We start from the raw sequence: 25,330 nt of genomic DNA, 5'->3' as shown, positions 1-25,330 counted from the left end.
AATAAAATTATTTGGAGATTTACCAAAGCGCACATATCTAAATATTCCTTCTGAAGCACTTGTGATTCGACTCAATTGCATTATAAAGCTTTTTAATTAAAAAAAAATTTTTTTTAGAATTGTTTTTAAATACTGAACATCAAAAACCTTATCTGCCACAATAATGCAATTAGTTAAAGCAACACTTGGTAGCTTTTCTGTTTTGGTCGATTTTAGCGACGCTGGTGCACCAAAGCAGTAATGTTTTGCCTTAAGGAAGACTGCGTTTCCCATGAGGACCAGCGCACACCCAAACAGTGTCGTAAAATCATCTAACTTTCATTTTCTTACTATTAGAAAGCTTGCACTATTATAGATTGATAGATTTATGGCTCAGAAAAGTTTTACTGTTTTTCGGTGTGTTAAGCACTTATGGCCTTAAAATAAAATTATTTGGAGAACGACCAAAGCGCACATATGTAAATATTCCTTCTGAAGCACTTGTGACTCGACTCAATTACATTATAAAGCATTTATTTATATATTTTTTATTTTTTTTAAATACTGAACATCAAAAACCTTATCTGCCACAATAATGCAATGAGTTAAAGCAACACTTGGTAGCTTTTCGGTTTTGGTCGATTTTAGCGACGGTGGTGCACCAAAGCAGTAGTGTTTTGCCTTAAGGAAGACTGTGTTTCCCATGAGGACCAGCGCACACCCAAACAGTGTCGTAAAATCATTAATTAATAAAAAAATCAATCTCCCGGTCGCCAGCAGATGGATTAAACAACATTTCTGTTTCCAGAAGGTGTAAAGGCTGAATAGTAATAAGGTAATGAATCCAGTTGTGGCTAAACAATAGCATATGACGGTTAGCAACCGTGTGGCTTTGTGTGGCTAACCCCCCTGACCGCGTCAGTGCTGACAAGTCAGCGAGTGAAAGCCCGGCCAACGTTTATTCTGTATATCCTGGTAGCCTCTCTTTTATTTCCTCCTCAGACCAAACTTTTTGTCTCTTTTGTTGCTGTGTCATCTTTGCAGCATCGACTTCCATCTTCATAATAAATTGGGAAAGGAGGAAGTGACTTATGCCGTAAAGCAGTGAGCACATTTGTAGTTTTTTTGTGTATGGCAGGGTTCCTGCCACCCTCTTCAGAGTTAATTAGTGCCGGTGAAAGCGATACAGACCCCCTCAAGATATAAAAGAGGTGTCAATCAAATAGTATTCACTCGACATATTATCAAAAATGATATAAAAAAATATTTTTTAAAGGTTGAAAAGTTACCTAGTATTGCTTCAAATGAAAATTACCTCAAAAGGAGCGCCATTTTGATATTATTAATTCAGACTAAAAAAGATTAATTTTGTTAATCCCTAATCATAATTAGCCTCTTTTTTGGGGTAAAATCTCAACATTTCCATTTTTAAAAAATATTAAATCGACTTTATGATTGCTACTTTCCATTATGACAAAATATGTCTTTATTTCTAGTCTGACAAGTTTCTTCTCTAATAAAGTGGCAGATTGAAAACTTGGTGTCCGAAAGGTCTAAAGAACACACCTTCGCAAAGCACATCAGGCGTGATACAATAGTTAGGCATTTCCAAATGCTTTTGCTACAATAATGGCCTAAAAGGAAGCTTCAACTTATGTTGATTTTCCGCCTGGGGAGCTTGCAGGCAGACGACCACCGAGCGGGCGCAGTCAGGGGTGACGAGGAATGCGGCTGAGACAGAATTAAGGAATGCTGAATGCTGTTAATTAGATGCCAAAGTTTTTCTTTACATCCATAAACTGCTCATGTCTGATGTGGGCACCCGACGTCTGCACAACAAAACGGGGGGGGCCAGCCCAGCCTCCTTGTTAACTTCTGGTAACGCGTTTATTTTTTAATTCTTTTTTAGAGGACATCAATGGCCAGGATGGGCTGCCAGAATGGAGTATAGCGGGGGCAAACCCCAAATTTGACCCTTTGCATTACATTCCAAGTTCTTCCAAGCACACCAAACTCACCCGAGCACACTTTCTACACTGGGGCCACAAACAATTTCTTCAAAGTTTCCCCTCAAGAAAAAAAGGAAGTTTACAATGGTCCAAATTGTCAAAGATTAAGAACCAGGATGGGGAATGACTAGGCTCGAGACAAGGTCACCAGGTCGCTTTGAGTCGCCCACGGCTGTGTTCTAAAAAGCTCAGTAGTGACTGGACATTGTGATTTCCCGTGAAGTCTTTTGAAGTGATCATTTCTAAATACATACACTCGCACAGATTTCAAGATATCAAATTTTGTATCGCCTTTTGATAACGATAACTTTCCAAGTAAATGATCACTTCCCACCCTTTCAGTCAAAAAAGATTGGACTTCTATCATCTTCAATGGATGCAATTGAGTAAATAAATTATTTCAGAGGTTTGTATCAAGCCAAAATATCAAAAATGGGAAAAAGCTTATTGTGGCTGAATGTGTAAGGATGTTGATCAATTGTTGCCAAAATTTACATGAACATCTCTGCTTATGCTACTTCAACCTCTGAAAATATCAGAACGATCACATCAATATCATGGATTCTATGGACGCTAAAAGGGAAGACTACGGTTTCATCATGTACACTTTAATGGAAAGAATATTTTTTAATAATAATAAAAAAACAAAAAAACAAAACAGAATTTCCTTTTTCTGAAGTGTAATAGTGATGAGGAGCGCAAATAAAAGCCAGCATTTCCAGTAGTGTTGTACCGATACTCATATTAGTATTGGAAGAGGCTCTAATACTGCACTAAAATGCCAGCAGCGGTATCAGCGAGCACTAACAAATAACACACCGAGGCTGTGCAATTTCCACTCTTCAAGATTTAGTTTCCAACTGCCAGTCACACAGCCAAAATGCCAACAGTGACGGACGTTCCATTTATTGTATACTTTAAAAAAAAAAAAAAAAAAACATGCTATTGGTACAGTATCGGCATTGACCAATAACACACAGCTGGGTGTGGGAATGGAATCAGTATCTGGAGTCAAAAAATAGTATGTGCAACACTAATTTCAATTAAGTGGTTGCCCATACTGTGGGCAGACATTTTATCGATGACTGTAAAACAGGGATGTCCAAGTTCGTCCTCGAGAGCCCCTATCCAGCTTGTTTTCAATGGCTAGGTTCATACCCAGAGGCGTTGAGTCCCATTAGGCAAACCAGGCAATTGCCTAGGGCCACCAGCCAGCAGGGGCCCCCAGAGGGCCAACAGATTTAGCACACGCATCTTTACTGCACTGTCGAAGCAACAAGTATAGGGAGTGTTTCAATACCATGGAATCATTTGGCAGATTATCTAACAATTCTGCTATGAATCCCAATCAGCACTAACCATGTCACGTAGAATATACAGTACATGTTTAAAAAAGTCCAATCAGCTATTAATACCACATGATTGTTTAAAGAGTGACTCTTCAAGTACTCTCTGGAAAGTCCTTGCCGAGTTGTTTTACATTGATTTTCACCGGCCACCTCATTATTCATGTGACGAGTTAATGAAATGGTGATTTTTCCAAAAAAGTCTATTAATGGGTCTGTCGTATTCCTCGTCGAATACTCTATAAGAAAAATATAAAAAAATAAGCATCTAAAATAATCCTAAACGATTTTATTAGCTATTTTATTACTCCTTTTAGCAAGGTTCCTTGGGTATGCGTACGTTCCCATAGCAACCAGTCCTGTTATTGTCCTACGTCACAAGCGCTGCGTATTCTGGGAGCGAGAGTAGGCGTAAGGTGCGCATTTCGGGCAGAGGACGGCCACCTGTTAAAATGTGTGCGTCCATGAACGAATGTATGTACATCCATATGAGTCAGTGTAAAGTGCTTAGTTTTCGCCACTTTTAGGGCCAAGATGAACGCAGCTGCACGCAACAGCTCGCACCCCCCCTCCCACCTTTGTGTTCATTATACTGCGTGAGTATGTATGTGTGTCACATGACTCAGAAGGGCCCCATGTTGCTTGTTGCCTGGGACCCTTGCCACGCCTCTGTTCATACCACTGGTCTTAATGCACAAATCTGATTTTTTCGTCATATCTGTTTTTGTCGTGCTAGTTCAGACTGCCTTTTTCCATTGAGTCTGCTCAAGTATCATGCATGCGCACTAATTCGCAGTCCGAGATGCGCTGAGGAAACTGACCCGCATGTGCAGGAGCATCAAAACAAATGACCACACATACTGGCTCAACGTCATTCAATGGTGATCATATTTTGATTTCCAAAAAGAGGACAAAAAAACAGACATAAATAATCCCTGTTTAATCTTATATTCAAAGTTTATATGGATCGATAGTATGCACGCACTGTCCGTGCATGACACACACAAACATACGAACAGTTTGCCCCGACTCTCGGCCGTGTAAGCAATCTTGAAATATTGCTCATATGGAGTAGAGAGAAAACCAAGCATTCTCAGGCTTATCCTCAACCCATTATATTTTTTTATGACTGTTGTCAAGCCCAATCCTTCCCCAAAAGCGGTGTTCAAGGCAAGTTTGGCGCTAACAACAGTAGCGTCCTGTCTCTCTCACTCTTTGATGACGTAATTGCTGCATGAACTCTGGTTTGGGGGACTTGACAGTTCAGACCGCCGCGACATTCTGGAAAAAATCAGCCCAGATCGGATTTAAACCACATACAAAAGTGACCCAGATTGGATTTGAAATGGTCCACTTCTATTCGACTTGTCCCGTTCAGACCGTCAAGTTAATGCCTCACTCGAGTCGGAAAAACACAAAAAAAATCAGATACGTGCATTAAGACCTGCAGTATGAACCTAGCCCATGTCTCCCTCCTCCAGCACACCTGAATCAAATAATCAGGATTGTTATCAGGCTCCTGCATAGCTTGCTGATGAGCTGATCATTTGATTCAGGTGTGTTAAAGGAGTGAGACATGGAAAACAAGCTGGATAGGGGCTCTCAAGGACCGAACTTGGACACTCCTGCTGGAAAATTTTAGCCAATGACATGCAAGTATACAGGATTGTCTGCCCTTGGGACATCACTAATACCAATCATTGCATGCAACTGTGTTAGAATCTATCAGTGTGTATGTGTGTGGGTACAACTGACATCACAAAATGGCTGTGCTTGGATGCGCTGTCATTTTTTTTGGTTTGCTTTAAACATGATTTTCTCATTATCAGGGGCCGAAGTATTAGCATACTTAATACTGTGAGTACCCGACTTTCACATGGAGGTCATTTACTCTAGGTGAAAAGAAAAGGCATAACACATAATACATTTTGTTGACGTGGGAGCGCTCCATAGATCTTTTATAAGTGTCTTACCTTCCGAAGTCGTCCGTTAGAGGTTCCCAGTAAAAGCACGGTGTGGTTGAGCACGTTGTCCACAGACACGGCACTTAGGCTGTTGTATTGCAACAAAGGAATGGCCCTCAGGGGCCTCCTCAAGGCCAGAGGGTGCTGCAGGTGGGCTGCCCCACAGTCCAGCTGCTCTGGCATCAGCTAGAACATACACACATACAAAATCAACACTATCAGTAATATTCATTTGAGTTGCGCAGATGAGAAGAAGGAGGCAAGTGATGAAAGTTGAGAGTGAAACAAGAGCTGATAGGAGAGATCACAATGAAGCGCTCAGGCTTCAAAAGCACTCCTTACTTGAAAAAGAGGCTTCAACACTCATCACAGTCTGCTTTTGTCACATGCTAAGCAGACGGCGATTAAGCATCAGTACCGCGCTGGAACCAGAGACGTCTTCTACGGGGAATTTTCGGATAAAATTTTAAATTGAAGTGCAGATATTTGCAGCGTTTTCCCACAGGCCTGTCTAGTGACTGCTTTGTCGTAATCATAAATTTTGTGCTCTCCTCTCAAAGTGGTGGCCTTGACGATGCATAACACAAAAATATCACATAACTGTCGCCACGCTATTTAAAGCAATCAGTATGACTGCGTTGTGGGTAGTCGGTTAAACAGGCTACGTTCTTACTGCAGGTCTTAATGCACCTATCCGATTTTTTCGTGTTTTTCCGACTCGAGTAAGGCATTAACTTCACGTTCTGAATGAGACAAGTCGCATAGAAGTGGACCATTTCAAATCTGATCTGGGTGACTTTCGTATGTGGTTTAAATCCGATCTGGGCCACATTTTTCCAGAACGTCGCGACGGTCTGAACTGGCAAGTCTCCCAAATCGGAATTCATGCAGCAATTACGTCATCAAAGAGCGAGCGAGACGGCGTGCTACGGTAGCGGTGCAGCTGTTCGTTAGCACCTAGCTTGCCTTGACCACGGCTTTTAGGGAAGGGTCGGGCTTGGCAACAGTCATTAAAAAATAAAAATGAGTTGAGGATAAGCCTGAAATGATGGATGACAGCTAGCATTTGTTTTAATGCTTCTGCGCATGCGGGTCTTCTTGCTCAGCGCATGTCGGACTGCGAATTAGTGCACACAGGTAATACTTGAACAGTGTCAATGGACAACGGCAGTCTGAACAGACTCTCCCAAAAAAAACAGATATGACAAAAAAAATCGGATTTGTGCATTAAGACCTGCAGTATGAACGTAGCCTTAGTGACATGACAGTAAAGAGGTTGAGGTTTGGACTCAGTTCACATGTTAAGAAGTCCCTTTCAGCAGTTGTTAATGATACCTGATCAGGAATGAGTCAATGATTGCAAACGCCTGTGTTCAGAATCCTTCCACTCATTCTCAAATCAGTAAAATCAGTACCATAACATGATTAAGGCAAAATGATAGCCTTTCAAAACGGGTCTGGTTGGAAAAGCGTCTCAACGTGAATAGACTGCAGAAACTATCTTTTTTTGTTTGTTTGTTTGTTTGGTTAAGAAATTTTCTTTTTGGAGACGGTTTTTGCCCAAAAATCCTCTTGAAAATCTTGTCAAAGTCAGACAAAAACAGTAGAACTTGACATGTTTTTTCTTCAATGTATCTCCTCGACTGTTTCATTTCTCCACAACTCCGGGAAGCCCTTCTGTGTTCGGCTGACTAGTTCCTAAAAGTATAACGATTCATCATTCTCAATCGATATCGATTGGTTCAGCACAATCAAATCGAAATCGATGAAAACGCAAAACAACAATCAATATCACCATCTTTAAGATACAGCTATGTTCAAAATTATAAGGACCCAACCCCCATTGCTTATAGTGTTGTAGCAAGTCTGACATTTATTATTTATCTCATTCGTAGATCAAATAAGGACTGTATGTGTAATATAGACAAATGCAATTGTTGATTTTACAAGTTGTAATTTGAAGGTTATTATGAATAAAATAAAATAAACATGATACTACAACACTGTAGTGCAGTGGAAGTTGAATAATACCGTGTTTTTCCTGTTTAATGCTCATTTCATATTTTTGGAGAATATTCAACAAATATGACGGCCTTGTCATATCACCACATTCATAAAGCTGTGATATGAATACAAAGAGGAAAGGTTCCATGAAAGGGGAAATTCGTTTGGTATGCATGAGGAATTGATGCTGGAGCGGGACCAATGTTTTAGTCATTGGACTTAAAGTGTGTTCACTGACATGAACATTGCAAACAGTTTTTTTATTCTCAAATTCATTCAGAGATACTGTGTTCAGATACGTGTTAAGAAGTCCTGTAGTGTTTTTTTCTCAAGACAAAGACTTGCCCGAGACGAAAACAAGACTTTTGGGAGTTGAGATAGAGACCAATTGAGCGCTCAGAAACAAATCATGTTGCGTTAAATAGCAGTTTCCAGTGAAAATTGTCAATTAGAACTCTACGAAGGGCAGCGGCAACATTAAGTACTTGCTTAAATTCCAACTTTGGTAACTGACAAGTACAGTAGCCATTTCTCTGGCTGCATTTGTTTTGCACATGACAAGGCAGCAGAGCTCATTTTGTTGCTATGTTTGTTCTGTTTGTGCTCTCCACCATGTGATCATGCTCTCATGTCACACAGATAAATGAAATCAAGACCACATACACTACTTAGAATTGCCAGATAGTATCTGAATGTGCGTATAAGTGAGAGAGACAATGCATCTCTTTCTTCTCTGCCATTTTTATGGTTTTGTCAAAGTCGAGCAACAGAAGCCTAATAGACGGAATAAAGGAGGAAACTAATGAACTTTTTCCCTCCTCCTGAGGCTGAGGAAGCCTCCCGGGAAGCGCTCTATGTAAAACCCTCAATTTGGAACGGGGGGGTACCTCTTTCACACAAAAAACTTTCGATGATAGTGAAAAAAAAATGACGGCAGTCATGAGTGACCTCGTCTGTTTCATTAGGGAAAAATAAGCTCAGGCCAGTACTCGCAGAAATCAGAAGCAATGTCCCATTCCAACTTAATTTGCCTTGTACTCATACTTAGAGCAAACGTGAACACAAAACTGAGTTAACTAAATAAATTCTTCATAAAGAAGAATGAAGTTATTTCTTAAGGCAGATGCCAACTGAGTGACCGCTCATTATTTATAGAACGAGGATAGAACTGGTGGGAAAGTGACAACAATTGTTTTCTTATAAAACATATATTGAAATAAAAAAATAAGTAATACACAACTCCAAATATAAGCACTTATGATCTTTGCTAATTCAGTATTAAAGTCATAATTGCAGTAATTTGAACGAATAACACTTTAAAGGCATAATTACAGAACCGGCATGTTTTTGGGAGGTTACTTATGGCATGGCACAATGAATGAGTTTCACAGTGACATGAGAAGCCGCGTGGCACAAAAATATTCAGAAATGGCCAAAAGTATTGGCACCCCTGCAATTCTGTCAGATAATGCTCAATTTCTCCCAAAAATGATTGCAATTACAAATGCTTTGGTAGTAATATCTTCATTTATTTTGCTTGCAATAAAAAAACACAAAAGAGAATGGGAAAACAAATTAAATCATTTTCATTTTACACAAAACTCCAAAAATGGGCCGGATAAAAGTATTGGCACCCTTTGAAAAATCATGTGATGTTTCTCTAATTTGTGTAATTACCAGCACCTGTTACTTACCTGTGTCACATAACAGGTGGTGGCAATAACTAAATCACACTTGCAGCCAGTTAAAATTAATTAATGTTGACTCAACCTCTTTCCTGTGTCCTTGTGTGTACCACATTGAGCATGGAGAAAAGAAGACCAAAGAACTGTCTGAGGACTTAAGAAGCAAAATTGTGAGGAAGCATGGGCAATCTCAAGCATACTGTACAAGTCCATCTCCAAAGACCTGAATGTTCCTGTGTCTACCGTGCGCAGTGTCATCAATATGTGTAAAGCCAATGGCACTGTGGCCAACCTCCCCAAATTTGGACGGAAAAGAAACATTGACGAGAGATTTCAATGAAATATTGAGCGGATGGTGGATAAAGAACCTCGGCTAACATCCAAACAAGTTCAAGCTGTCCCGCAGTCCGAGGGTACAACAGTGTCAACCCATACTATCTGTCTGCGTCTGAATGAAAAGGGACTCTATGGTAGGATAACCAGGTAGACCCCACTTTTGACCCAGAGACATAAAAAATCCAGGCTATAGTTTGCCAAAACTTACCTGAGAAAGCCCAAAATGTTTTGGAAGAATGTTGGAAGAACTTTTTGGGAAAAGGCAAAAGCATAGAGTTTACAGGAAAAAAAAAAAAAACGTGGCCTTCAAAGAAAAGATCACGGTCCCCACAGTCAAACATGGCAGAGGTTCCCTGATGTTTTGAGGTTGCTTTGCTACCTCTGGCACTGGACTGCTTGACCGTGTGCATGGCATTATGAAGTCTGAAGTCTACCAACAAATTATGCAGCATAATGTAGGGCCCAGTGTGAGAAAGTTGGGTCTCCCCCAGATGTCATGGGTCTTCCAGCAGGACAATGAGCCAAAACACACTTCAAAAAGCAATAGAAAATGGTTTGAGAGAAAGCACTGGAGACTCTATTGGCCAGCAATGAGTCCAGATCTGAATCCCATAGAACACCTGTGGAGAGATCTGAAAATGGCAGTTTGAGGAAGGCACACTTCAAATCTCAGAGACCTGGAGCAGTTGGCCAACGAAGAATGGTCTAAAATTCCGGCAGAGCATTGTAAGAAATTCATTGATGGATAACGGAAATGGTTGTTCGCAATTATTTTGTCTAAAGTTGTGCTTCCAAGTATTAGGCTGAGGGTGCCAATACTTTTGTCCAGCCCATTTTTGGAGTTTGGTGTAAAATTATGATTTAATTTGTTTTTCCATTCTCTTTTGTGTTTCTTCATTGCAAGCAAAATAAATGAAACTAGGCCTGCAAGCAGGACTGAACGGGCCCTCGCAATCTAGCGCAACTCGGATGTCACGCAACTCAGACAGTGTGCAGGTCAGGGTGGTGGCAGATCGTCCTCTCTAATCATCTCATTAGAACCTAACATGCTCGAAAGTCGACTCTTTACATTCACACACCTAAGAGATAAAAACCCCTATTGGAGAGAGTACTACAAAAAAGGAGCCACTACTGGGCTGTGCAGCCAAGCCCTTATTCAAAACCAAAATGAATATTCTAACTGGGCCAATTTGACCAAGTGTGCCAAATTCTGTGGCTCTATAAGCTGCCTGAGTCTCTGAATGAAAATATTTCCTTTTAATGGCGAACAAAGGGTTGTCACGGCAACAGACAGAGACATGTGGACATGGGCCGTAAAATAAGTATTTCAAAAGGTCTTGTAACTACAATGACCAACCTGAAAAGAACTGGACATGTATTGGAAAAACGAGTGACTTTCTATTCCCACTAGTTGGCGCTTTAGGGTTGATGCAAATGACCCCTACAGGACCCTTAAGAGTATGACTCAACAAGCACGAGATGTTTGGCGCAGATATGTTGTAGATCTTCCAAGTTATGACTGTTCAAAACTTGTGATGAGACGAAATGGCTTCAGTCATGTTCACTTCTCCTGTTGGACCCTTCTGCTTCAACCAAATCGCAATATTTTTCATCAGGCACCTGAACACATGTCTTATGGCTCCCCTGATGCAGGTTTCAGGTGAATAGATTTTTTTTCCTTGGAGGAGGAGCCTGTTTCGTAAAAAAAGGCATTTCCTGTTCCCACTAGGGAGCGCTAGGCCTAATGGGTAATATTTCAATGCACTCGTGTTAAGGGTGGGATCCCGCACATACATGCCAGATATGAAAAAGATTGAACGTTGTGTCAAGGAGCTATTAGTCATTTACTGAAATTGTCATTTTGCCGAAAAAATGGCCGACTTGGCACCACGGCCAGGTCAGACCCATGAATGAAAACGCACCATTTTGAAAATTTTAGATCTCGTATGTCTCCTGAATAGTCCCACCAATTTTGAAGATGATCCAACTAAGTCCCTCTGTGACAAGGTCTCAAATGTGCACCCTGTTAATTGCTAAAAATTTCACATTCGATCCAAAATACCCGATTTCCTGTTGGGTTTGGAATATGGGTTCAAGAGACTTTTTGGAGCACTTTTGCACAAGGTATCGACTCCCCAAATTTCATTGCTCTACGTTAAAAAAACCTAATAGGAAACGCCTTTTTGAAAAATTCAAGGGGGTGCCACTGAGCCATTTTGTTACATTTTTTTGCAATGTAGCATAATTATCGAAATTTACAATTTTCCGCACTTATGTGCAAATTTGGTGACTTTTCGTGCATGTTCAGGCCTCCAAATTGGCTGTTTTCATTTGCCCTGAAAAAAATAAAAATAAAAAAATAAAAAATAATAATCCTTTTCAAAACAATAGGGCCTTTGCACGCTTAGTGCTCGGGCACTAAATATGACTACCAAAGCATTTGTAATTGCAATCATTTTCTGGGAGAAATTGAGCATTATCTGACAGAATTGAAGAGGTGCCAATACTTTTGGCCAGCACTGTATACTGCATAATAAAAATATAACATACTTAGTGTTTTTCTTGGATTCTTTTAAATGAGAGCCATTCCACCAAAACCAAATGCTTCTTGCGCAATCTCAAAATGAGATACGACGCTTTCCAGTGGCAATGTGTGTATTTCATCAACATTTTCCTGTTTGGTTTTATGGAAAAACTCACCTCTGAAACGTTCACATCAAATTTTGCATCCTAAAGTGGTGTTTGAGCATACTTTTTGTAAACAGACTCATTTCAAGCCTTAACAAAACAACTAAAAAAAAAACATGCACAAAAGTTGTCCATTTTCAAGCAGATTTCTTTTTTCCTCTTTTTCTTTTTTTGGCTGAAGGCCTGCCAAGTTGCCACTCAAGTAGTTGTTGTTTTTCTTCTTCTTGTGGATACTAATTCTGAAGAAGAGATCTTCTTGGAATTTGGTAGCTATGTAGCATCTATCAATCTTCGAGCCCGATTTTTGATTATTTTATTTTTTTGCATCAGGGCTGATTATTTAATTGCGGATTTAAAGTTAATGACGGTTGTGAGTTAGCCCGTAAATGGCATTCGCACTCTTTGTCAAAACCTTCAGTCTGTAGTGGGCTATAGAACACTCGGCCTTGTTTTACTTTAAAACTGAGCAGGTTTACCATACAAATGCTGTACAACAGACTGCAGTGCAATGGCGCCAATTCTCTGTAAATGATTCAAAATGACAGTGAGAAATTCGATAATTTCAATAAAGTTAAAAAAAAAAGTTAAGGACGTTTGAAAGTGAAACAAGTCATCTTATCTAGCATATTCTCTATCTTTGGCCATTTAAATTTCCCTCATATTTTAAGGAGATGAAAAACTGCTAAATCTCATTGGTCTCTGTGGTTTAGGAAAACTTTAAAATCACCATTTCAGACAGCTCATAATTATATTATTTTATTTAATTTTAATTTTAATTTTGAGCCAAGTTACATGTTTGCGTGGAATGGCTCACCCAAATATCTTAAGTAATTTTGACTTTTATGGTTGTGTTAGTTTTGCTTTGTAATAGTGGTAGGCTAGGTCAACTAAAATGTGGAAGCAAAAAAATTAAACAGCGTGCACCTCTCTCTATCCTTGTCCAGGGAAATATTGAAAGGTTTTGAAAATCATATTATTCTAACTTTCATGAAAAGAAGAGTTCATTGTCAAGAGAAAGTGTGTAGCTGTATTTTGTAATGGTTTGGTTGTTTTCATTTTTGTACACGCATGCTGTTGGATTTAAAAACAGTACATGTTTTCATAGTTTTTTTTTGTTTGTTTGTCTGTTTTTTTTTTTTTTTTTTTATCAAATCATATTTGTGGAGTGGCAGCGGCACAGTGAATAACTGTGTAGAAAGTCCGCCTAAAGGTTTTAAAATCAATCCTTGCCTTCCTTTGTGAAGTTTGCGTTTTCTCCCTTGCCTGCGGGATTTTCGCGGGGTATTCCTCTGAAAATCAGGAATTGTAGGTGGGCTGTACTCTTCAAATTGTCCCTAGGTGTTAACGTGAGTGTGAAAGGTAGTTTGTCTATATGTGCCCTGTGTTCAAGCAATACAGAATGTACACCGCCTCATGTCCATAGTCAGCTGGGATAAGCTCCAGCACCCTTGCGATCCTCATTAGGATAAACACTAAGGATAATGAATGACTGCTGTTGGAAATGCATGTCAAGTTGTACAGTTTCGGCGTAATTTGTACAAGTGAGCATTGATTTTGAAATGTCTACACCGTACATTCAAAAGCAGTACGTTTTTCGTGCATTACGTTTTTTTTCATCCTTTCAGATTTTGTCACCGTTTCAGCAACGAGACAATGTGCGTTACTATGTGTACTATGTTGGTTGAATGATGCGAGAAAAGTCAGAGACGGAGAGAGAAGAGCGGGAGTGGGAGTTGTGACGCCGTTGTAAACGTGATGCTAGGCTAGGTGGCTCCAATAATCCCTGACTGTACCCGACAGCCTACAAACTACACCCACATGATGCTCCGCTAGATATCACATGTATATGAACTAGGACTGTAAAAATTATCGCCTTAACGGGCGGTAATCAATTTTTTAAATTAATCACGTTAAAATATTTGACGCAATTAACGCACATGCCCCGCTCAAACAGACCAAAATGACAGTACAGTGTAATGTCCGCTTGTTACGTGTTTTTTGGTGTTTGGCGCCCTCTGCTGGCGTTTGGGTCCAACTGATTTTATGGGTTAGTACCATGAATGAGCATGGTGTAATTATTGACATAAGCAATGGCGAGCTACTAGTTTATTTTTTGATTGAAAATTTTACAAATTTTAATGAAACAAAAACATTAAGAGGGGTTTTAATATAAAATTTCTATAACACATTTATTTAGGACATTTATCTTTTAAGAACTACAAGTTGTTCTATCCATGGATTGCTTTAAGAGAATGTTAATAATGTTAATGCCATCTTGTTGATTTATTGTTATAATAAACAAATACATTACTTATGTACCGTATGTTGAATGTATATATCCGTCTTATGTCTTATCTTTCCATTCCAACAATAATTTACAGAAAAATATGGCATATTTTATAGATGGTTTGAATTGTGATGAATTACAATTAATTTTTAAGCTGTAATTAACTCGATTAAAAATTTTAATCGTTTGACAGCCCTAATATGAACTAGATGCGAAATGATACACTTGTCGGCATTGGTAAACAGCCGCCGTATTAAAGCCGTAGACTTCTCAGAAAGGCTCTGTTGTTGTGAACTTTCCTAGCGAACCTAAGTAACATTTTATCTAAAATACTCCTAAATCTGCAAAATCTTGACTTGAATCTATTTTTAAATGATGAAACCGTTTAGAAACGTTCACATATCGAAAGTAGACAGAAGGGAACTAATGCGAAAACAGGAGCAATTTTAATAACTTTAACGGTTGATTCACAACATTTAATGACTTCCAAACATAGCAAAGGTTAATATGTTTTTTGTTTTTTTGTTTTGAAAAAATGAAAAAAAAAAAAAAAAAAACATGAAAGGTAACACCCGTTACATTGCCAAGTAACTAATTACTCTTACATTCAGGTAACTGAGTTACTAACTCAATTACTTTTTGGGAGAAGTAACTGTGATTAATTACTTTTTAAAGTAAGATTAACAACACTGGTCATAAAGATGCAGTCTGTAGAATGAAATGCTATGCTGTGACGAAAGCGAAGATTTTTTTCTGCCAATTTGTTGCCGAACACAATTTGCCTGCAACTATTGCTGATCAATTCTCAGTATTAGCAAAAGAAATGTTCCCTGACTCAAAGATTGCATCGGTAAGTTAATTTTATCAATTGACTTTTTTAAATTTATAATTGGACACACAAACGAACTGTAAGTCAAGCTGAATTGCGAGCTGAAGTGCCATGAAGTGCAGCCATCAAAAGACATGATAAAAATTGCCAAAAGTGCGACATAAAATTGTAACAAAGGTCCCTGTTATATTTTAGTAATCATGATGTAGCTGAAGATATTGATTGTTCTTTGATTGGACCAGGTTATATGTGACAATATTTCCAATAAATTCATATTATTTAAAAAATATATATTTTTGTTTCATATTGCACGCTATATAAAACGTAAGATTAGTCACCGATTTGTATAGGCATACGTCACTATTTGTAAGATTGTCAACGACCTCGGGTTGACAGGTATGGAAATGATCTGTTGATGCTTACCACCAGGTTTCCCTTGCGGACGCAAGACGCCCCGGAGCCCTGGATGACGCTGTCCAGCACTTGCACGTCGCCACTGGGCGAGTTGGAGCAGCTTCTGCGGCCTCGACGGATCTCTTGCTCGATGTCCCCAAAGCTGAAGGCGCACACGGCTGACTTTCGGTCCCCTTTGGAGAACACTCCAAAGAGGAAGGGCTCGGTGACGCCGTGCGCGTGGATGTCGGTGGGGTAAACAGACATGAGGCGATTGTAAATGTCCCCGTCGCGGCCGCACTGGAGGGGCACCTGGATGTAAGACTCGGTGAGCTTTCTGCTCTCCGGGCCGCCGCCGGATTTGTGGCCGCCGGTGTCCAGACAGATGCGGGCGAGGATGCTGTTGGCCTGGCTCTCTTTGTGGCCCGTTTTGGCGTCATTGTTGAAGGCAATGTACGAGAAGGTCTTGTGGTTGAAGGCGCGCACAAAGTGAAGCTTGTTTTTACTCTTGGCCTCCTGTTTGATCTTGAACACGTTGTCCTCGGACGGGTTGATGTCGTAAGTGAACAGTCGGGTCAGATCACGCACGTTGAAGGAGCGGATGGCGATCTCGGGAGTGTTTTCGAAGCGTAGGTCCTCCTTGCTGTGGTTTCTTGGAAAGTACTGGCTACCGGCGCCGGTGTACGTGGCCGCGACGAGCAGCCGGGTGTCGCCCCCGCCGCCCCCCTGCAGGACGAGCCCCACGGTGGACGCGTCGGGGTGGTTGGCAGCGATGTTGAGCATGCTGGGGAAGACGGTCTTCTCGCCCTTGCCTGGGAACTCCACGGCTATCTGGGAGATGTTGTCCATCTTGCGAAGCTCGCAGAAGCCCTGGTAGACGGAGCCACACACCACCGCGACCCCCTGCTCGCTGTCCAGCTCCAGCAACTTGTTGTGGTTGTCAGTCAGCGACTTGTGGTGCTGGCACGGAGCTTGCGGGAGCTGCGGCGCGTGGCACAACAGGTTGTCCTCCACCGGGCCGGTCCTCTTCTCCGCCTCCGCGCTCAGACTGCCGTCAAGCTGGTACAGGCTGTTGACGGCGGCCACGTACACCTTACCGGACGACGGGTCCACGGCGAAATTATTGGTGCGGTTTAGCGAGAAAAAGCTCTGTTGGACGCGGAGCGCGCTGGCGCTCCGGCGCGCCTCCGGCAGAGCGAGCACGCCGAGGAGCAGGAGAGCGAGCTCCATCCGAGGAGGCATTTTTCCTTCTGGCCGGCTTCCGCGTCTTCTGGGCCGAGGGTCGCATCGAGCAAAGACAAAATTGCCTGCTTGTTCCTGGGGCGACAAATCCGAGAGGAAAGGCAGCTTCCTGCTTAGAGCCACGACCCGGAGTGACGCGATAAGGCGAGTCGTGCTTCCTTTTTTGCAGGCTGCCTCGTCTGTCCCTCTCTCGCCCCCCCGCTCCCCAACCACATTCACCACTACCACACGCACGCCGAGTGGATTGGTGCTCCCCTCGGTTTATGAGCCCTGGCACGTCAATGTCACCGACTCAATAGCATCACCGCTCAACAAAAGTGGCACCAAGCGGAGACGAGGTGTGTCAAAAAGCTACAGGACTGATGTGACCCAACTTGAAAACTACACATTTCCCCGTTTCCTTAGTTCAGTGCGCGAGAAGAAGAAAAAAAAAAAAAATCAACATGCAAGTCATGAAACCAAAAAGCGATGTGATGTATAATTCACAAAAATTAAAAATAGTAGCTTGAAAAGGAGTTGGAAGAAGTCAAACTTATTGAGGTGCTAACTCTTCAATTAACTGTTGCTGTTTAATGCAGTCCAAATTGAGTACCGTAACCATCTTCATATTCCTGCATCAAACGAATATAAATTTCATGATAGCTTCTTAAAATCAGTCCATTTGATCATATTGATGTTATTGACAGCGATAGACATCAATTCAAGAGCTGACTGGTATCAAACTAGTCAGGGATAGTGATCAAAAGATCAAAAGACCTTCAACCCTATTGACTATTTTTGGGTCACAAAAAAATATTAGCAATCATAATTGCTAATATTTATTTGATTATTTTTACTATAATAATAATAAATATCCCAGATAGCAGACCGACATTGAATAAACATTGATTTTCCATCAAAATCATCAGTATGGTTGAAATCAAAATTTTCGACAGTAAACAATGTTGAATCGATGTTGCAAATACCGATGACACATGACAGTGACGTTAAAACAACGTTGTTCTATGGTATGGCAGTGGCGATGGTTGGGTTAACATTGTTTTATACTTGATTAAGTAATGTTGACAAATGGTTTATTTATTTATTTATTTATATTTTTAATTTTCACACAAAAACACAGACACGACACTCCCCACAACAGAGCAAACACCAACGCCAAACCTAAAAGAAAAATATAACTAGTGAGCACCAAACGAGCCTGTGTTCCACTATACCATGATGAGTCAAAGTTCCATATAAGTTTTTTCCCTGTAAGTCAGCCACTTCCCCCAGTTTTTCCAAAACAAATACTGTTTTATCTTTAGCCTACATGTTAGCCGTTCCATGTCAAGTATTTCATCCACTATTAGCAGCCATTGTTCGCTTGTTGGAGATTCGGTTCTTAACCAGTTCTTTGTTATGGCCTTTTTCACTGCTACAAGGAGAATTTTCACAATGTATTGGTCCCCTTTATGTATGACATCCTCAAAATTCCCAGATATAGTACCTGACAGGATTTGGGAATCGTGTATCCCAACATATCACAGAACTGCAAATGGTTGATTTATGATTGACCAGGATATATCATTGAAAAGTAATTGAATTGTGGATGAGCGGGAGTTTTGGTTGTAAAGTAGTTGTATTCTTGGTTGACCAGGAAGACAACGAATCACCTCGAATAAACTCAACTGCAAATGCCTCATTTAAGGATTGCCGTATTTAAAGATAAGCCAGTTTCTCTTCTTCAGAGCCTTTAACAGCAATGATGTCTTATGGTAGAAAGAACCGCATTTGTTATTATTACATGGATATAAAACACTTTGCCTGACACAACTTGACAAAGTTGCTGAAATTGTAAAAATTTGAAATTGTAAAAAAAAACTGCATTTGCTGTGATTGGCATACAAGCGAAGACCTACTTAGCTTGGATGTTAGTCAAGTACAACTTAATTCAGGTAAACTAAATTCTTTTTTCAATGCAAGTGCAAAAATCCGTATATATTACACAATCATGCCTAGTCTAAGTTTAATTATTGAACACCAAAACGTTTTTTTTTGTATCGTAGCTAGCTAGCTAGCTAGCTAACTCTGTTCCCTTGTAGCACTATATTTGGTTCGAGATAGGTTGAGAAACTCACTTTACCACAAAATACTGAAGTATGTCAAACTAACCCATGGAATGAATATCTATGACTGCCGTTTTGTTTGTATTCTTCAGATTCATTGAAGACGGAAATGGGGATGGACGCGTCGGAATATGCATTCGCTGCTGTTGTGCAGAAGTGGCAACACTATGCCCCAGACCACTTTGGTGGCAAGGGTCGCAGCGAAGCTCGTCATACTGAGGAGGAGAATTAAATATGAAATATGTTTACTGAGCGTTAATGAAGTTTTCTGTTGTGATTAAAAAAATAACTGAAATCTAGCCCAGTTTTTATTTGTACTATTTATTCATTTATTAATACATTATTTATTTGATATATTTGTATATATTTTTTCAAATTATTTACGTATAATACTTTATTAGTCATTAGTTGTTTCTTCTGTCTGTAAATAAAGCAGGACCTCTAAATATAGGCATATTTGAAAGCATTAATTGCGTCACGGTTGAAAATGAAGGAAAACATAACATTGATTCAGCGTTGTTCCAATATTATAAATAATCGAAATGAGGTTAAGGTTCTGTAAGGATTTCAACGTTGGAACAATATGAATCGAGGGTGCAAAAGTAATGACAATTCAACTTCGGGTGTCAACGTTGATTCAACGATGTAAGATTGACAGTGGAATGTCGATTCAACATCTTTTCAACGTTAGCCTGCTATCTGGGATTATTGTGTTATTTCATTATTACCAATAAGGATAAAGATTTTAATTTTTAAAAATGTTTTTATCAATCCATCCATCCATCCATCCATCCATCCATCCATCCATCCATCCATCCATCCATCCATCCATCCATCCATCCAGCCATCCATCCAGCCAGCCATCCATCCATCCAGCCAACCATCATCTACAATTAATCCGGGGTCGGGTCGTGGGGGCAGCAGCTTTAGAAGGGAAGTCCAGACTTCCCTTTCCCCAGCCACTTCAACCAGCTCCTCCGGTGGGATCCCAAGGCGTTCCCAGGCCAGCCGAGAGACATAGTCTCTCTAGCGTGTCCTTGGTCTTCCCCGGGGCCTCCCTCCGGTGGGACATGCCCGGGGAACACCTCTTCAGGCGTCCAGGAGGCATCCGAACCAGATGCCCGAGCCACCCCTGCTGGCTCCTCTAAATGCGGACGAGTAGCGGCTTGATGCCGAGTCCCTCCCGGATGACCGACCTTCTCACCCTATAAGGGAGAGCCCGGACACCCTGTGGAGGAAACTTATTTCGACGGTTGTATCTGGAATCTTGTTCTTTCGGTCACAACCCACAGCTCGTGACCATAGGTGAGGGTAGGAACGTAGATCGACTGGTAAATCGAGAGCTTCGCCTTCCGGCTCAGCTCCTTCTTCACCACTACGGACCAGTGCAGAATCCGCATTACTGCAGACGCTGCACCGATCCGCCTGTCGATCTCCCGGTCCCTCCTACCCTCACTCTTGAACAACACCCTAAGATACTTGAACCCCTCCACTTGGGGCAGGATCTCATCCCCGACCCGGAGACGGCACACCACCCTTTTCCGACTGAGGACCATGGTCTCGGATTTGGAGGTGCTGATCTTCATCCCGACCGCTTCACACTTGACTGCGAACCACTCCAGTGAGACTTGGGGGTCATGGCTTGATGAAGTTAACAGCACCACATTATCTGCATAACGCAGAGACGCAATGCTGAGGCGACCAAACCGGAACCCCTCAACGCTTTGGATGTGCCGAGAAATTCTGTCCATAAAAATTATGAACAGAATCGGTGACAAAGGGCAGTCCAACCCGCACTGGGAACGAATTCGACTTACTGCCAGCAATGTGGACCAAACTCTGACACCGGTCGTACACGGACCGAACAACCCTTACCAAGGGGCTCGGTACCCCGTACTCCTGGAGCACCCCCCACAGAACTCCCTGAGGCACACGGCCGAACGCCTTCTCCAGATCCACAAAACACATGTAGATTGGTAGGGCGGACTCCCATGCACCCTCGAGGACCCTGCCGAGGGTTTAGAGCTTGTCCACTGTTTCAATACATACGTTTATGAATTGATACAATGTTAATAAAAGCTAAATTACATAAATTGAAATGAATAAAACAGAAAAACACTCTGGTTACAGCCCCAAGTAACACTCTAAAGTAGTTTTTTTTTTTTATAGACTTGAACTCATTGCATGCGAAAGACAATGATAGACGTCTAATTCATTTAAACTGGGAGGACTGGCCGTGAAAGCTCAACTTTCTATGGCATTGAAGGCGAATGACATTCGAACGATTTTGCCCAGGATAATAGAAAAGGAAGTCATAATTCGTGCATGAATGGGTTTACTTAGCATATTTCAGTGCTATTGACGATAATGGACCTCCAATCCATTTAGGCTGGGAGGGTTGGCAGCGATCAGTGCCAATGATCAGTTCCAGTCCCTCCCAGTCCACGGCAGCCAATGTGTTAATTATTATTGTTATTATTATTATTATTATTATTATTATTTACATTATAGCTATTAGAAGAGTAGGAAGGTTGTTGATGTGTTCTCTCATTTCAGTGTTGAAAGAGATATGTCGAAATTACCATATTGTTAATTTGAAATTTCATTTTTTTGAGTAACTCCGGTTTGTCTATCACGGTCAATGGCAGTGTATGCATGAAGCATGTTCAATTCCTTGAAGCACTTGTCATTATCAAAAAACACCCAATACAGTTCGAATGATGATAAAGTTTTGACCTAACCTTCAAACATAGCTGTGATGATGACAAAAGTGTTGTGATTATTGTTAGGCACCACATGGAACTCCTGCAAAACAGTGGAAGGCATCATAACAATATGCCAACATCATAACAATTAGGCGTGTAAATCACAAATTTCATGATGATACTATACGAAAATTATTTTTTGGACTACGGTATGTTATTTGTCGATAAAACTGTGCCGCAGTTAGATTCGATTGAATTCAAGGTACAGTAATCGATTTAATATGAAATTACGTACACTTTTAACAGTATCACCAAAATAATTAGAAATACAAACCGATTTTAATGTTTTTGATAGTTTTCTTGCCGAGAAATTTCTGACATAAACGTGCTGGTGGGAGAAAATAGTTGTGGATGGACTTTGTTTTAAATTGAAATTGAAATTTTAAGTTGGAATACTACAAAGACATTACTGCACAGGTTGTCTGTTAAATCATGAATTCACTTGACCCACAACACCGAACCTATAAGTAACATGACGAACATTGATTCTCGATCATCGCAAATTAATATTTTCCTATCCAAATCACTTTTAATTCGTTTCAATACAATGCCTTAATACCTGTTTTCTCCAACTTCACACCCTGGCTGATGGTATTGAATGCTTCTCTGAGATCAATGAATATACCACTTGAATGATTTTTAAATCTCTCTTGCATCTGTTGTCGTCCCCCCCCCCATATTGATTCAGTTTAACGTCAGACTTTAAAAAATTGCTCCATGGTCTGACTAGAGAAGCACATGAACATGCTATTTAATGTTCAAGTTTGACGTGTATCTGTCCGTGCCGACAATCTGTGGATGCTGGCAGGATGTCAACAGCCCGAGCATCGGACACTTCCTGGCCGTGGCAGCGGAACAAGTACTGCACTGTAAAAAAAATATAAAATAAAAAAACACACAAAAACACTTGGGGACTAATGTAGTAGTTGAAAGGGAAAATAATCAACAAAGCTATTTCATATTTTATTATATTATTATTTTGTTATGATATTTATGGAAATACATGAGTTGGTAAAACAAAGTAAGCAAGCAAGCTATTTGCTCATTTCAGTTGAAAAGTTGTTTCCTTATTTTTTGGGTAAGCCAGCTTTGACAAAAGCAAATCTTCAAACATTTACTTGAATTCCCTAACTTAAAAGTTTGTTGCGAAGGCATCACAATTAATCGATCCACCATATTTTTGATAGGGCTGTCAAAATTATCGCGTTAACGGGTGGTAATTAATTTTTTAAATTAATCACGTTAAAATATCTGACGCAATTAACACACATGCCCCGCTCAAACAGATTAAAATGACAGCACAGTGTCATGTCCACTTGTTACTTGTGTTATTTGTCGCCATCTGCTGGCGCTTGGGTGCGACTGATTTTATGGGTTTAAGCACCATGAACATTGTGTAATTATTGACATCAACAATGGCGAGCTAGTAGTTTATTTTATGATTGAAAATTTTACAAATTTTATTAAAACGAAAACATTAAGAGAGGTTTTCATACAAAATTTCTATAACTTGTACTAACATTTCTCTTTTAAGAACTACAAGTTTTTATTTTTTTAATTTTTTTTTATTTAAAGATTTTAAAATCTGCTGATTTGGTTGATTACCGAACAGTACAAATTATGTTCAAGGCAAAAAAATCATTAATTGCCTGGTAATATTCAACAATTGTTTAATTTAGAAGACGCGCATTATAATCTGAGGAGGACATTTAATTTTAAAAGGATTAAGAACAGAACAACAATGAGAGGTTTCAGCATATCAATTTGTGGAGTAAGGCTATGGAATGCTCTGAATGTAGAGTTAAAAGAATGTCAAAATATTTATCAATTCAAGAGAAAGTTCAAACAGGCAATATTTCAGTATTACATGTGTGAACCTGTGCAATGATGGTTTTGAAGTTTGTATTTATCTTTTTGTGTTTATTTACTTATTGATTATTTTGTTATATTGATATGCATGTACAGTTTTGAATTATATGGAGGTACGTCTTATGTATAAAATTCATTTGTATTTTGAATGTGTAGGGGTGGGGACCTTATAAGCTATGCTTCTTCTCACTCCTTTTCAGATGTTTTTGTTATTTCAAATAATAATTTTTGTGTGGATTATTTTGTCTTAACACCTGAAATAAACAATCAACCCCCCCCCCAAAAACTAAGTCTTTCTATCCATGGATCGCTTAAACAGAATGTTAATGCCATCTTGTTGATTTATTGTTATAATAAACAAATACAGTACTTATGTACAGTATGTTGAATGTATATACAGTATCCGTCTTGTGTCTTATCTTTCCATTCCAACAATAATTTACAGAAGAATATGACATATTTTATAGATGGTTTGAATTGCGATTAATTACGATTAATTTTTAAGCTGTGATTAACTCGACTAAAAATTTTAATCGTTTGACAGCCCTAATTTTTGATAATTTATTAGAAGCTGTGAAGTTAAAAATTACCCTTAAATAACCTTTAAAGATTTTAGCCTCTCAGCTGGAAATAGTCTACGATTTCAGTCCTACTCTAGGTTGCTTGTTATATATTTCAAAATTTCAAAAAAAGTTCAAACATCTGCTTTTACTTTACACCATGTTCTCCATGTTTGGAAGATTTTTTTGGGCAAAGGAACTTAATCATCATTGATGTCAACGGCATGTTGTTTCTTGTTGTTCATTTGGTTTCTGTCACGTCTCAGAAGTCTTGTTATTGTTTTGTGTTGGTTCATGTCAGAGTCTTTTATTCTGGTAGTGGCGTGCCCCCTTGGGCTAACTTCACTTCCTGTACTTGCTAATCAGGCTGATCATGTCCACCTGTGACACTCTTGTATAAATAGCCTGCTTCTAACCTTGCCCAGTGTCGGTTTGTCTGCTTTCCTGCCATGTCCTATGCCACCTCCTTGTCTAAGCCCTTTTTGACCACGATTAATGTTTTTGAACCAATTCCTTTTGTTCTTTGGAATTGATTCAGTTGATTGGTGTCATCTGTGTCCAGCTGTTGCTGTGATTTTGTTGTTGTTGTTGTTGTTATCTTCCTTTTTTTTGGAACTTTACAAACTTGAGAATAAACACTTTTGTTTGAGCACCACTGTGCATTTGGGTCCTTGGTGCATCCCAACAATAATCAGTTGCTTAACACTCAATAGAAATAAAATGATTATGATTTTACTGTGACTCTGTAATTCTGATCAAGCAATTAGGCGAGTCTCACTTTGAATTGATGAGCATACAGTATTTTTTTTTTAAAAAAAATAGGCTTCTTTCTTCCTTATTTTTCAGTTTGCGTGTCTTTATGACCTAAAATCGTACTGCCATCTGCACTTCCACGGAAGAGGGCCCAGTTCATGGGTGCTACTGGTTCAGTTCCTCTCAAGGTCACTGGCAGGTCACCTGCATGATCCTCGACGCTCGGATTAATTGTCCAGATTTTGACTATTGAGGAAGCAGCGTCGAAAAAGAGCAAGCAGATGGAACAAATGAACACCTTTTCACTTTTTGGACATTCCTGCTCCCAGCATTGGTATTTTCTCTCTTGCTCGGGCTCCACTCATAAATATGCAAGCAGAACACATGCGCTCCCACTCAAGATTTTCCTGTCTGAGCGAATGAGTGCACATATGCTCACGCATTAGAATGGAAATTCATTTTTAAAAATATCTTCGAATGTTAATCGCCAATGTTTCGCAAATCGTTTGCTATGCA

At 40.0% G+C, this 25,330-nt stretch overlaps 1 protein-coding gene across 1 annotated transcript in view; it reads right to left on the bottom strand.

The window, feature by feature from the left end:
• plxnd1 (plexin D1) overlaps positions 1–16,979 on the bottom strand; it is a 163,251-nt gene extending 146,272 nt beyond the window's left edge. Inside the window, exons 1-2 of the mRNA XM_057817204.1 lie at positions 15,551–16,979; positions 5,308–5,484 (exon numbers count right to left, since the gene is read on the bottom strand). Of these exons, the coding sequence (XP_057673187.1) occupies positions 5,308–5,484; positions 15,551–16,762 (1,389 nt within the window). The 5' untranslated portion in view covers positions 16,763–16,979. The remainder of the gene's footprint in view (positions 1–5,307; positions 5,485–15,550) is intronic.
• Positions 16,980–25,330: the final 8,351 nt, after the last annotated feature.

Source organism: Corythoichthys intestinalis, chromosome 2 (assembly GCF_030265065.1).
Source record: "Corythoichthys intestinalis isolate RoL2023-P3 chromosome 2, ASM3026506v1, whole genome shotgun sequence".
In the NCBI taxonomy this organism is placed as follows: Eukaryota; Metazoa; Chordata; class Actinopteri; order Syngnathiformes; family Syngnathidae; genus Corythoichthys; species Corythoichthys intestinalis.
The sequence above is the reverse complement of the archived record's forward strand: the minus strand, read 5'-3'. Positions and strand labels throughout refer to the sequence as shown.